At 33.0% G+C, this 15,679-nt stretch overlaps 2 protein-coding genes across 2 annotated transcripts; both read left to right on the forward strand.

The window, feature by feature from the left end:
- The first annotated feature begins 5,581 nt into the window (after nt 1–5,581).
- Nucleotides 5,582–9,376, forward strand: LOC7490799 (PAP-specific phosphatase HAL2-like). Its single transcript, XM_002304970.4, has 3 exons — nt 5,582–6,318; nt 7,683–8,370; nt 8,801–9,376. Exons 1-3 carry the CDS (start codon nt 5,916–5,918, stop codon nt 9,102–9,104), a joined length of 1,395 nt encoding a protein of 464 aa, XP_002305006.4. The 5' UTR covers nt 5,582–5,915; the 3' UTR covers nt 9,105–9,376.
- A 4,701-nt stretch (nt 9,377–14,077) lies between these two features.
- Nucleotides 14,078–14,904, forward strand: LOC7494345 (cold shock domain-containing protein 4). The gene has a single exon (XM_002304971.4). The coding sequence runs from the start codon at nt 14,201–14,203 to the stop codon at nt 14,738–14,740; it is 540 nt and encodes a 179-aa protein (XP_002305007.3). The 5' UTR covers nt 14,078–14,200; the 3' UTR covers nt 14,741–14,904.
- Nucleotides 14,905–15,679: the final 775 nt, after the last annotated feature.

Genomic DNA, 15,679 nt, shown 5'->3' on the forward strand with positions numbered 1-15,679 from the left:
GTGGCTAGAGTACACAGAAAGATGCTGTTTTTTTTAGAATAATGTAGATAAAGTAAGAAGCTTAGGTAAGTTTAGCGCAAGATGAAATTATTTTTATGACATATTGCATATGGTTCACATGGGTATTTCGTTTAGAGAAGCCATCATTGGTGGCCATGGCAGAGTGTCGCTGCCTGACCGTTGCTTACTTTACTTTTTTTGTTCTTTTTTATTTGTCTCAAACGAGGTAAAGATTATATTTTAAAATATTTTTTAAAAAAATATATTAAAAAAAAAATTTTAATTTTTTTTTTTAATATCAACACATCAAAAACAAAAAAAACATATAAAAAAATTTAAATTTTAAACAAACATAATTTTAGTCGTATTTTCAAACACCTTTTTTAAACCAGGTTCATTTTTTAAACCGGTCCTTCAATCCGAGTTGAAGTGACTAATTTAAAAATGGCAAACTATAATTATGCCCTCTATGTACTGGACAGGTTTTATTTAGGTCCCTTTCTTATTGATTGCTCTTACATATTACATCAATGGTGCTATAATTTATCAAAATTATGCCAGTTTCTTCTTTCATAGATGGATAGGTTTCAAATTACAAGTCACACTCATGTGGGTTATTAATTTTTTTTTTTTTAACATTTGTCTCCTTTTCAACTAGCTAGTTTTAATTGCCTGTATTATTTTTAATATGAAATTTGTTATAAGAATCATATTTTAAAATTCCCAAATCAGAATAATTACATCATGTAGGGAAAATTAATGTCCTATTAATAGAGGGAAGAGGTTGCAACAATTTTTGATGTACTATTGGTGCAATCCATGTATAATAAAGGGACCGAATCAAAAACCTTTCCAATAAATGAAGGATATATTTGTAGTTTGCCTTGTGAAGTGTTTGAAAATGTGGTAGCGATTGCTTTTTAAAGTGTTTTTTTGCTTGAAAATGCATCAAAATAATATTTTTTTTATTTTTAAAAAATTATGTTTAATATTCGCATATCAAAATAATCTGAAAATACAAAAAAAAAATTTGAAGTAAAGAAAAAAATAAAAAAAATTAATTTTTTTTTAAAAGTATTTTTAAAGTCAAAAAAACAAATATGATCACAATTGCTGACGCAGATGATGTGCTCAAAGGGGATTATGAAGAACACACTGAATCTAGACTTTTTCCTTCTACAATCCATGTATAGTAAAGGGACCGAATCAAAGCCTTTCCAATAAATGAAGGATATATTTGTAGTTTGCCCTTCAAATGGTGAGAACTGGCTGACGATACAATTGCTGACACAGATAATGCGCCAAGAGGGGATTGTGAAATACACTGAATCAAGACTTTTTCCTTCTAACAAGTAATATGCACATGTTTGGGAGTACCAATTCAGACAAACAGAGGTTTCTTAAAATTTCAATTTTTTTTTTTGTTTATTGTTCTAATATGTTAATCTTAAAAATAAATTTAAAAAAATATAAAAATATTATTTTAATATATTTTTAACAAAAATAAATAAATTAAAAAACAATTACTTACCAACTTTTAAATTCCTGTCTATACAATCAAGAAATGCATTCAAGAAAATGATAGATCAACTGGTCAGGTCTTGGGTTTGCTCCTTAATTGTCACAAGTTCGAATCCTCTTAGAACCACTGGAGACTTATATGATCGTTAACTTCAAGACATATGGGATTAGTCGAGGTGTGCACAAGCTGGCCTGGACACCCACATTAATAATAGAAAAGAAGAAATGCATTCAAGAAACTCTAAGGGGCAGCTCAATTGATCAGATCTTAAATTTACTCCTCAATAGTCACAAGTTTGAGTTCTTTTAAAGTCACTGTAAGTTTACATGGTTATTAATTTTAAAATCTATAAAATTAGTTGAGATATTTACAAACTGGTTGAGATGTGCACATCAATAAATAAAAAAAAAGGAATTGAAGAATAGCAGTTAAAAGTCCCAATCATTTGAAGTCATCGTATCCCCACCAACTAAGAATACTGATGATTGTGAAATGGAAAAGTTCGTAAGTAGACTGTAGATGTCCAGATTCAAGCGCTTGAGAGCCATTAATTCTCCGAGGGATAAGGGAAGCACTGCATTTGTTTTAGCATGTGACAGTAACATAAGCCACTAAATAAAGGTTTTCTTTCAGCTATGCGTTTTGCATACCTTTCATAGAGTATAAGGTTGTGCTATGCATCTGAGATTCACGTCTGTGTTATAAAAAATATCCGTTCGGTAACTTTTGTTTTTTCCAAAGTGATTTGTAAATTGTTTCCATATTGTGTTTTTTAATAATTTTAATGAATTAATATTAAAATTAAAAAGAAAAAATATTTTAATATATTTTTAATTCACCATTCAAAGTCTAATATACGAAAATTACCTGGATAGATGAAGGGTGTCTCCATGTTGGGATGAACCTGGCATTAATTCATCGATTTCATTACATACTTATTCCTTTTATTGAATTTAGGAGTTATAAGTGGCAAAAGGATTGGCCTTTCTACCTCGAAGTAAGTTGCTAGGTTTGGAGTTGTTTGGAATAGTAGTAATTGTTGTTTTTTAAATTTTTTTATTTTAAAATGTATTAAGATAATATTTTTTATTATTTTTTAAGATTTATTTCTGATATTACATAAAAAAAATCCAAAAATATTTTAAAAAATTAATTTAAAAAAATTCAAGAATTTTTATAAATTTTATTTTAAATATTATCCCAAACAAACACTTCATGATTATAACAATCATAAGTTTTAAGGTAACACGTTGACAATCTCTAGTTCTTATCATCTTGTTTTGCTATATCTTGATCTCTAAATAAAAATACAATAAGTATGGTTATGGATAAGAGAGAGAAAATAATTTTACATGTAGATGCTTTAGAGAGATGAACTAAATTCAATCAAAAATTTCTTAAAAAATAATCTTATTATAAAACCTATCTAAAATTATCTAATTAGCATATTTATCTTTGGAAAAAATAAAAAGAATTGCTCAAATGTTTAATAACCTTATAGTTTTATCTCTAAGACTTCGTTTATTTGCTGAAAAGTAGTTTTTTTAAAAAGTGAAGTATTTTCTGATATTTGGTATTGTCATGAAAAATAAATTAAAAAATATTTTTTAGTGTTTGGTTATGCCATAAACAACGAGTTGGAAAATAATTTGTTAATATTTTAATTTATTTTTTCAAGTTTATTAAAGAAATAGAGACCAAATCTAACAGATAAAAAAGTTGAAAGAGGATAAAATTAAAAATAAAATCCAATTTCATAAACTATTTTAAATAAAAATAAATAGTAATCAAAAGAATGGAGACCAAACATGAAGGATAAAAAAGTTGAAAAACAATAAAATTGAAAAACAAAACTTTAATTTCATAATTTATTTCAAATAAAATAAATAACAATAAAAAAATAAAGAATAAATCTGATAGATAAAAAATTTTAATTAGAAAAAGGATAATAGAAAAACAAATAACAACCAAAAGAACGGGGATCAAAGTTGAGATAAAAATCAAATTTAATTAAATTCTAAGGGATATAATTGAAAAAAATAAATAAAAAAATTTTAAACAAAATTATAACAATCAAAAGATTAAGGATCAAATTTGATAAAGTATATTTCATCCAAAAATAGAAAAGAAACATTTTTTTGCAAATTTTAGAAGGTATATTTCATCTAAAATAAAAAAGAAAAATACTTTTTGGAAACAAAGTCAAATTCTCATTTGACTATAAAGTATTTTTTTATTAATTAATTTTTCTAATAATAGATAAATATAGAAGAATTTAGAAAATAATTTTTAAAAAACTATTTTCCAACCCCTTAGGCAAATTCCAAGGTTTAATATAGTAAACATCCATTTTTAAGCCCATAAAGATTGGAAAGGTTGGGCTAGTTTATTTGGGGTAAAATAACACTGAATTATGAGTTTGTATCCAAGCCTTATGAAGCCTTTTTTGCGTAAAAGCCCATGGATGAGACAAAGACACCATTCAATAATGGATTCATGAGACTGAACTACTGTCATGTCTTGACCGTCGACAATATTGGTCCCTTGGTCGATCCAGATGAGCAGCCAGTCCCCTCAATAGCAAGTCCAAAAGGACTCATCCATTGATCGCTTCCATGGCTTGACAAGAATCATCACCATTCACCAAACTTGATTAATCAACAAATCTAACACATTATTTTCTTCATTTTATGCTATCAAATCTTAGACCAAAAGCTACTCCAGAGATTTGAGTAACATGATAAAACGTCAGGACATGCTCACTGATGCATCAGCCAACAATCAGAGTATATTTTGATTCAAAACCATGTCTCTGGTCCTTGCATGAGTGTAAGCCCAGGATAGGTGACAAAGTTGTGAACTTATGCACGCCTTCAAGGTTTAAACTATTATGTCAGGCAAACGACAGGCTGAGCTGTGGCATTAGCCCAACTATTGAAAGGGTGTCGAGTAACTAGTTCACATGGTCTTGTCAAGATTTTGATTGACATCATCGCCAAGATTTCTCCGATGGGGCATGGCTTGATAGATCCAAACATAGGAGTACATGGCCAACACTCTCTACTATTGCAGTGACACAGATTCCATGCCAAGTGAGCTGCAGCATCTAATGCCTCTGTTTTTTTTTTTCAATCAAAGCAGGTAGTGCAAGGAATCATCATGGCCAAGTGGTGTAAAGCCATGGCATTCAAGGTTTATCTATTTTGTGACAACTGATATTGAAGTGATTGATAATGACGTGAATGTGTGATTCTAACAGAAAGATACTGCTAATTAAAGAGAGAAAATCATTGTATATATATATATATATTGTATATATGAACAAGAACTTGAAGCACTTGGTGCGACATTCCCACAAGCATTTCCATGAGTTTTTGTATGACGATTGAGTACATAAATAGTGTATCAGTGAGCTCAATCTAACGTGTTGATGAACTCATAAGGTATTCTTTTGTCTTATGCTGATGTTACAAAATCTCATATACTCAGAAATGAAGTTATAAAATGTTAGTATAGTAATTAATAACATGTTTAGTTCAATATTCCAACTTATAAAATATTAACTTATGTTTTTCTGGGTATAATATGTTGATAAATTCAAGTATATCGAGTCAGACAGCTCGATAAACTCATATTTATTTGAATATAATATATAGATAAATTTAAATATATTAAATTTAATAACTTGTATTTATATGATCTCATTTATATCATAGGATGTAAAGTGAACACAAATCAAAGATTACAAAACCATATCAAGGATTACAAAACCTATAATTATCAAATCCAAATTCTCTTGGGAAGTGAATGACCATTTTACTATTAATTTGAGTATTTTACTATTTCAAAACTATATTATTTTAATATATTTTTAAATAAAAATTGATAAAATAATATCTACCGTACTATAAACAGCTCTCTAAGAGATATCTTATTTTTTATATATATATATATATAATCTTCAAGGTAAGGATGAGGACCAAACAAACCCGAAAGGGTGACCCAACCAGATGATGCTGCCTAATCATTTATTCTGGAAAAAAAAAATATCCCCTCATAGGAGGCGGGTTTGCACTTTAGAGTCACAGTATAAAAGCACTCAGTAATGGGAGACCCTATTCATTGCTTCAAGCACTAATCAATCTACAATATGTACATGAGATGAGATGAGGCTAGAGAACTGGCATGGGAAGCTAGCTCCTTAGCTGCACTGTTCAATCTCTTCATCTGGTCCCCTTTCTTCTCTCGGAAAATTATATGGTGCATGACTTTCTCTCCCTAACTCTCCTTTCTTAAATCAAACCGCATAATCATATACCACAAACCACAAGTGGGAGACAGAGAGAGAGAGAGAGAGAGAGGGATCAAAGTCATCAAACCCATTAAAACTGATATGCCTTTAAATTGCTCAAGCTTGGCTTCCAGAGTTCCACATATCTTGGGGGGGCTAAAAACAACAGCAACAACTCGTGTAGGAGGAGGAGGAGTTTTATTCAACTTTTTTAATAAAACCCATCAAAACAATTCTCTTTGCACTGCTTCTCTTCCTTTAAACAAAAGAAACGACAGCCAAAGATTCTGTCTTTCTTCTTCTTCTTCTTCTTCTGTAATGGAAGGTATTAAAGACTCGGGCTTTTCTACTCAAGAAATTGAAAAGTATTCGAAAGAATTGGATATTGCTGTCAGGGCTGTGCAAATGGCTTGTTCTCTTTGTCAGAAAGTGCAGGAAAGTTTGATTTCTAAAACCAATAGTCAGGTACAGGCCAAGGATGACAATTCTCCTGTTACTGTAGCAGGTATGCATTAATTTAATCTGATTGCTTGTAATTTTTTTTGTGTGTTTTATGAAATGGGTTAGTTGATTTTTGATGGTCTTGAATTTTGTGATTCTTTGAAGTGAGTTCAGAATTCTGAATTTAGGTTTAGAATGGGACTTCATTGGTTTTCTGTTGTTCATTTATGATGTGTGAGTAGTTCAAGATTAATCTGTTTTAGAACTTCTAACAGTTATGATATGAAATAAACATTTGGGCCTAATGATGAAAGTGACTAAAGCATATATGCTGTTCCTTATTGTTGTGTTGTTACTTTTGGGTGGGGATGAGAACTGTAGAATGAGTGTTTGGTAATAAATATTGTATAGTTTAAAAATATATTAAATTGAGATTTTTTTAGATATTTTTTTTTTATTTCTGATATTACTATATTAAAGCTATTTAAGTATGTTAAAAAATTATGAATTTAATATTTTTTCATTAGAAATACATTTTTAATACGGAGCAAAAGTTACCAAGCTCCCGGTGGGTGAAGCAATAATTTTGAAATAGCTCAAGTTGTTGCTAAGATGATTGACTTCAGCGTGGATCTGTTTGCTGCCTGCTAAATGGAACTTGGAAGTGTAGGCTTTCACTGAATTTATCAACAAGTTTATCAGGTCTCAGTTTTCCCTGTTTTGTATACCCAAAAAGTTGCTATTCTTCTGCCAATAAGCTGCACCTTCTATGCATCTAAGTTTTCTTTTAAACTCCCTTATCACTATTCATTAAGAATGTCCATCTTCATTCTACAATTGGATCAAACAGTGACAGCATATATATTTTTGTTCCCGAATTGCAGAAAATCATGCTCAGTTCATCAACAAATAACTCTGGATATAATATCTTTAAGGAATAAATGTTTGCTTCATGTCGCCTTATACTGTTTTCCCTGCAAAATAGGCAGTCTACCTTGGTGCAAGAACAATGGAAGGCATGATTTTACTTTTCAAACTATTCAAAGAGGCAACATTGAAACCCTCGGCCTGTTGTTTATGCTAGAATTTTTCCGTTTCCTCTGCAAAAGGCTATAACAATTCGGTGCCTTTTTTGAAAGGAAAATTATTGTTCAACTAGACTGGTATTACCATATATCTTCAGAATCTTTCTTTCCCCCTAAGAAATTAGGCAGCTTCATCCCCAGCTTGTAGGTGGAAAATTTCTGTAGTGAGTTGTAGTTATCTATGGTACAAGTATATATACATGTAAAATATGCACTTTTTCTGCGGCTCCACAGTCACCTTTGTTAGAAAGGAAAATTACTTTTTTCTTTATTCTGGTATAGCTGATACTGAACTGCAGTTTGCTCTAATTGTCTATTTCTTGTGGTTGTGTCATGTAAATAGATTGGAGCGTCCAAGCTACTGTCAGCTGGATACTGTCTGAGACGTTAGGGAGCAGGAATGTGGTGATTGTTGCTGAGGAAGATGTTCAAACTCTTTCCAAACCTGATTCAGCTGGCCTACTAGAAGCTGTAGTTCAAACTGTGAATGATTGTCTTGCTGAAGCACCTCGTTTTGGTCTTAAAGCTCCAGGAACAATCCTCGGCAGTTCAGAGGTTCTTGAAGCCATCAGTCGTTGCAACTCAGCTGGTGGGCCTAGTGGAAGATTTTGGGCACTTGACCCTGTTGATGGTACGTTGGGATTTGTTCGTGGAGATCAATATGCTGTTGCTTTAGCTTTGATAGAGGATGGCGAAGTTGTTCTTGGAGTTCTTGGTTGCCCCAACTACCCAATGAGGAAAGAATGGCTAAGTTATCACCATCGTTATCATAGAATTATTTCTAAGTTGACCCCACCTACATCAGAATCTTGGGACAAAGGCTGTGTGATTTATGCAAGAAGAGGCAGTGGTGAGGCCTGGATGCAACCTCTAATACAAGGACATAAGAAGCTAGTGTGGCCAAACTCCGCAACGCCAGTCAGAGTATCCACTATTGAAAATCCAGCACTGGCAACCTTCTGTGAACCAGTTGAGAAGGCAAATTCAAGCCACTCCTTCACAGCAGGACTAGCACACAGCGTTGGGCTTAGGTGCATATGTTTCTTGATCCTCCTTGTCCTCTAAATTTTTCTGTTGACCATCCATGAAAATGATCCCTAAGTTCATATTTGACAGTTAAATTTCTTCAATTTTCTACGAATATGAAAATCTAATCCACACTGGTTTCTTGCTGAACCAAAACAAACAAGGGCCTTTCAAGCCACAATAATCTGTTATCATACGAACGAATCCAGGTCCTTGAGTAGGATGAAAATTCAAAACTTATCTTGCATGAAAGGAAGGGGAAACAGAATATGATGGCAATACTTGCAATTCAATTCATTGATGAAAGGGAAAGGACGTGTCAGCTGGAAAATAGCAATGACCATTTTTAATTGTCTACTAGGAAAAATTAACAAATATTTAAAGAGCTTTATTCAACTGCGTACGAGAGCTCATGCATCACTTTTTTTACTGCAGGAAGCAACCATTGCGAGTGTACAGTATGGTGAAATATGCTGCGATAGCTCGCGGAGATGCTGAGGTTTTCATGAAGTTCGCCAGGGCTGGCTACAAGGAGAAGATATGGGACCATGCTGCTGGTGTTGTTATCATTCGAGAGGCTGGTGGGGTGGTGACTGATGCTGGAGGATGTCCACTGAACTTCTCAAAAGGTATGTACTTAGAAGGTCTTGATCGGGGTATTATTGCTTGTGCTGGAATCAAATTACATGAAAAGATTATCAAGGCCGTTGATGCTAGCTGGAACTCCTCTAGTTTGTAAGGCTTCTTTTGTTTGCACATGACGTAAATACATGCAAAGAAGGGTACTAGACAGGACAGGGACATGATGGATTTTTTTCTTAACATTCCTATTCTTGTTTATATAGCATGATGAGGAGTGGCATGTGTCAACGTTATCCGCCCTTGTGAGGGTCTATTCTGTGTGTAGACTGTAGGGAAAGGGGAAAAAACCTCTAATGTGAAGCATGCATTCAACTATATGCTCCAGAAATCAATTTGCAAGAATATAAATAAATGATGGTGTTCAAGTTCTCTTCAAACCCTTTAACATGATAATTTGCAGAATCTATATGGTTTCTCCAAATGTTTATCACATTTGGAGCTAACAAGATAAGAGTTATGTGTAGTGAGCTCTCATGTGACTTGCTACTGGAAACAAAAGGGTAGAGTTCGACAATATGCAGGGGAGTGTTTAACATGTTTTCTTAGAAACACATGCCTTTCTTAATATTCAAGGTTGTTTTTTTTTTTTGTAAATTTTTATATATCAAGATTAAATCCCCTTTTCTTTTAGATATAATTAAGTTTACATTCCACATACTGGGTTGGTGTATTTTGAGAAATTTCTTCCAACCCCTTTTCTGGACACAAATCCAAGGTGATGGATGATATAAGAACAAATTCATGGTATACCATGTGAGCTAAACCACCTCTTATTCTTAGTGTACGTTTTATAATGTTTACAGGATTATCATTATCAACACGATTAAAATTTATTAGGGGTGGGCTTTATGAATATAAAAAAAAGCTTAATACATGTTTTTAGTCGCTTGGGTTGCCATTTTGTATCATAGCTCAGTGGTTAACGCATGGGATAAATACCGAGGTCCTAGTTTCGAAACTGGAGTTAGCGTATTATTGACTTTGAGGCAACAGGCAACATGTTGCCTAAAAACTAAAAAGAAATGGTCCCTTCTTTTATAAAAGGTTAAATTTGATCCTTGATGTTTTAATCTTTTTAATTAATAAAATAAAACAACTTATTAAATCAGAAACGATATCCACATGAAGATAAAATTAAAAAAATTATCAATAACTAAAATTGAATAGATTTTCAAGGGTCGGATAAAATAGAAAAAAAAAGAAAGAGAGGTTTGGGAACACGATTGAAATTATATTTTTTAAATTTTAAAAATACAAAAAAATTCTAAAAAATTATTTTTTTATATTTTTAAATTATTTTGATGTGCTGATTTTAAAAATAATTTTTTTAAATAAAAAAATATCATTTTAATATATTTTTAAATAAAAAAACAATTTAAATCGCTACCATAATTTCAAACTGAAGCGAAAAGAGACGGAGGGGTTAACTGGCGCACTGTTCAATCTACAGTGCAGCCGTCATGTCAAAAGAAAAGGTGTAAGTGTTTTTTCTTGTAATGTAATTATGAGAAGCATTAAAGAAAGCATCGATCTTATTAATTTCAGCCTTTGAGTCCATTTCATATCGTGTACGATCAATCTTTAAAAGTGGCTTTGAGTTGGCCATATTATCAAAGGCATATAAGGATTCACGGCAACATAAAATATAAATTAGAGATCAAATTTTATTTATTTTTTAATTTAATTTTTTTTAATTTTTTATTTATAAAACTTGATCTCTATATTTTTAATTACTTTTTTAATTCTTTTCTAGATTTATTTTATTTTTCAATTCAATCTCTTATTTTTTTTATTTCATTTAATATTAATAATAGATTTGACTCTCATTTTTTTTCAGTACCAGAAAAAAAAAATGATTAACTACTTAGTAGGTGATCTAGTAATAAAAATTTGAAATTAAAAAGTTTGTTTTTTTATGGTTTCAGGTTTGAACAATGTGGTTGTCAATATTGACGGCCACTAGAAATTTATCTGGTTGTTAATTTTAGGGTTCATGAAAATTAATCGAAATGCATACAAGCTGGTTCCAACACGCTTACATGAATTTTAAAAAAAAGGGCCCATCATCCCATAATGGAAATTATTCAAGCAGACGACGGGCTTCAAAACTTGTTGTGTGGCAGAGGAAAGTATGGTAGGTTTGGGAAAAAATAAAATAAAAAATTAATTTTTTGAAAAAATATTTTTTAAAAACCCATCAAATTGCACCTACCATTAATATAAATATAGATAATAGCGTTGGAAATCTCAACTAGGAGGGGGCAAATTGTGGGTGATGGATGCGACAAGAGATCTTTAAATAAGCCCCTGATTTTATTAATACACATCATCAACTAGAGTACTCAAGCTAAAAGTCAAAAGTATTTTTATTATTTTGATTATTTTTTAAAGTAATTTTATTTAGAAATATATTAAAATAATATTTTTTACTTTTTAAAAATTATTTTTGATATCAACACATCAAAATAATTTAAAAACATCAAAAAATATTAATTTAAAATAAAAAAAATAAAAAATTTTCAAACTTTTTTAAAAACACAAAAACAAATAGAAGCTTAACTACTAATAGCAACCCTTATTTAAAACATAACAAATCTTGACCTTGAAAGTTTTGTGGATGGAGCATGGTTGTTTTAATTTCTTGGTTCACAATTAATTTAATGGAAATGAAAAAATAAAAATTATTTTTTAAATTTTTTTCGTATTTATTCAATATTAAAAAAGTTGATCGATGAAAAATACTTTCCAGTAAAATAAATTAGTTTGGTTTGTTTTAATTTTATTTTGATTTTTTTAAATTAAATTAGCACGGAAAAGTTATTTTTTATACCATTATTAAATATAAAAAAATAATTTATTTTTCATAGAAATCATTTAAATGTTCTTTTCAAAAAACAAAGAGCGATAATATAGTTAGGTCTTAAATACAAGGAGGCATGTCCGTATGGAGTCGATCAAGGTGTCAAGATTAAATAAGTGGTCGGTTCTCCCTTTAAATATTTCGGGCTCTCGTGTCTCACCACTTGCCTGCTAGTGCTGACTGGTCCGAATACACTCAATGGACAGGCAATCTATGGGTCCTAAAGTTATGATATATATATATTTTAATTTGTTGCAGTCCTGTGGGTACAACATAGGTGGCAGCACATTCAAATACAAGCTAAATATCTATAGATTAATGGGCATAGTTTTAAAACCTGACCCGGTCATCGACCCGGTCCAGTGATCGGGTCACGAGTCAGATGGGTTGACCCGGTTTGACCCGGGTCAACCCAAAAAAAAAAAGGTCTTCTTCTCACTTCTGAAAGCATCACAGAAAACTGAAATGGCCAACAAACAGAAGCAGAAGCAGAAGCAAACAGGGACATCCATAAAATCAATATAACATCACAGAAGCAGAAGCAGAAGCAGAAGCAAACAAACAGGGACAACCAATATCAACTTAAGCAGAAGTAAACAAACAGGGACAGCAAAAAATTAACAACAATATTCACAGCTACAAAAATTAAAGAACGAAATATTCACATTTCACAGCAATATTCAAAGCAAACGAACATGTATTTGACCATTTGAAATCGCAGAAAAATAAAAGAACAGAGAAAACGAGATACATACCTGTGGGAAGAATTGATTGGTCAATCGATGGGAAGAATTGATGGGTCAACAGAGGGAAGAACAGATGGGTCAACAGAGGGAAGAATCGATGCCACTGTTAGTCTGTTATACTCGATCTCCTGCAAGTTCAACAGAGGGAAGAAGATGAAACAGAGGGAAGAATCGATGCCACTGTTAGCGAAAGAAGAAAGAAACCAGTAAAAACTCATCTAACCTTATGCTCAGAATTGAAACGGCGATCAAGGATTCAAGAGTCTTCTGCTCATCTGCTCTTCTTCGCGAAATGGGTTTGACAATTTCTTGAAATTAATTAGGTCTTCTTCTCACTTCTGTTGCTTTGCATTCTGCAATGCATTCGTCCCTCTGCTCTTGTCATTTCGGGCATGAGGATATAAAAAAAAAATATACCCGGGTCTCAGCCGGGCCGGCCGGGTCCCGGGTCGACCGGGTCTGACCGAGCCAATTCCCAGCCTGTTTTTCTCTTAGACCCGGCCCGGCCACAGACCCGGGTCGCCCGGGTCCCGGGTCGACCCGCCGGGCCGGGCCGGGTCTTAAAACACTGTTAATGGGTCTAATGCAACCCTCAATTCCAAGGTGCAATGCCGCATGGATTACGTGTTTGTAGAGTAGCAAATCATTTGACCTTATTTATTACCTGGCAGAACAGCATTGACTTCAACCCCCAAATTGAAGGGTGTATGGATAATCTATGGGATCAGTGACACTGATGTTTAGGTTATGAACTTCAATTCTTTTTAATGAATTTGCAGATTGGAAGATCACCACATTCATTCCATGTTCATGGCAAAGCAAACAAACCCGGCCAGGGCCATCGCCATAACTATTTATTTATTTCTGTCGGCATGTCGCCAGGTACTTGACAGTACACATTCATGGGCGTCCAGTCCCATTTCCTTGTTCATAAACTTCCATTTCTAGCGATTTATCTCAGCAACTATAAACAAAATGTGCTTCAAAATTAATTTATCATATGATTCATTTGCATCCAAGTCTACTTCGCCTCTTTTTTTTGTTTCTTCTATTACAAGACATAGTTAATATATTTGTTGGTGCTAAAAAAGACTTTGAAGAGGGATTTTGCCCATATGTTCAACAAATACAATCGACATCACTTCATTCACAGATACTTGAAGCGTTCATTATTTTTATATCGAGATTACTTGGATTTGAATTTTAAATTAAAGTCTAAGAGAGTTTTTATAATCTTGAAAACATCTTAATGGATGTCAAATCAACCAAGGTTTCAGTCAAACTACATGGACCTTGCCCCAAGTATCATGAGGAATCTGCCTTTCTCCTTCTCCAGTGTCCACCACCACCGCAAACGTTGAAGAAATTTTGCCCACTTTAGCCATGGCATCATTATCATAGATTATCTTTATGGTGCAAGCATGCATGATCCACTAGTTCTTATCCAAAGAAATGCCCTTAAAAACCATCGTGGAAATCAAAGACACGCACACGAAAGTTGCAAATGCAAGTGCCATAAGTGCTGCTAACCAACCCTATTCATGGAGGCCCCCTCCTCCTCAACTGCCCTCCGCTCTTTCCCAATAAATGCTTCTTTTTACCTTTAAATATTCCTTCCCATTTCTCTTTCTTCTCTCCTTATCACATCCTCAGAAAACAACTCATCCTTTTTGCGCGAAAATGAAATCCTTCGCTAGCTTCTTTCTCCTAGCTCTTTTGCTTGTTGCGTGTTCACTGTCCGTTGCAACCCAGCCCGACCCCGACCCAGACCAGTCCACAAAAGGCAAACCCACCAACCAAAACAACAGAGCTGGTGGAAATGATGGTGGGATGGGTGGGTTCTTTGGACCCGGACCCGGGTTTGGTATACCCGGATTTGATAAAGGGTGGGGAAATATTGGTGGCGGGTATGGTGCTGGGTATGGTGGTCCAAAAGGAGGGTACTCTAGAGGTGGTGTTGTGAGGCCCAGTGTGGTGTGCAAAGAGAGAGGCCCGTGTTATAAGAAGAAGCTGACTTGCCCAGCCAAGTGTTTCACCTCTCACAGCCGGTCAGGGAAGGGCTATGGAGGAGGCGGTGGTGGTGGTGGGTGCACCCTAGATTGTAAGAAGTGTGTTGCTTATTGCTAGAGGGAGTTGATGTGGTATTGGATTATGGCGTGGCAACCAGTAGCTGGTAATAGTTCTACTCTTATTAGTGATAAAAGTATTTAATCATGCAGTGTAATGTTGAATACTATATACTATATTAAATAACATGGAGCATAATATATGCGGTGCTCGAGTTTATAAAACTTCAGTTTTTTGCTTCTTCTCATGCATTTTTGCAGCCCCATGATTTTTTTTTCTTACACAACATATCATTAAACTAGCTCGATATGTATTAGACCAGGTTTAACTGTTTTTCTATTTGTTTTTTACATTTTTTTTTTATGATTCTGATTTGTTAATGTAAAAAATCTTAAGAAAATAATTTTAATATATTTTTAATTAAAAACACTTTTGCAAAAACACATACTTTCTTTCTTTGTTTTTTTTTTTTTAAATGAATTTAGTCGATGCAATATTGGTTGTCTTGTAATATTATCAATTTTGATGAAAACATTGGAGTGCCAAGAATGTCTTTAAATATTAAGATTTCGTGGAGTCAAAATGCAGTTTGTTAACTTTTTTTTTTTTTTTTTGCGTTTTTAGAATGTTTTGATATATTTAAATTAAGAATAAATTTTTTAAAAAATAAAAATATATTATATCACGCTTACATGTTTTGAAGAAATGAGCTCTTAAATTCCATCTTCCCATTCATCATTCTGGCTTTGAGAAGATATCAAGTTCAGCCAAGAGTTATCCCGGGTCCTATCAAGTCAGCTAAACCCAAGAGCGAGGACTCTTTGTCGATACAGCCAAGCCTCGAAAGATAATTAATTAGAAGAACAGCTAAGTTTGAAGAGTCCACTTGTTATCAAATATTTGCATTGTTTTTTATACATCGCAACAATTCCTTCCCCTTGAAAGACTGAATTGAACGCGTTCTGCTTAGGAAATTGTTGCGTGGGATCTGCTTCTTTT

This window comes from Populus trichocarpa, chromosome 4 (assembly GCF_000002775.5).
Source record: "Populus trichocarpa isolate Nisqually-1 chromosome 4, P.trichocarpa_v4.1, whole genome shotgun sequence".
NCBI lineage: Eukaryota > Viridiplantae > Streptophyta > Magnoliopsida > Malpighiales > Salicaceae > Populus > Populus trichocarpa.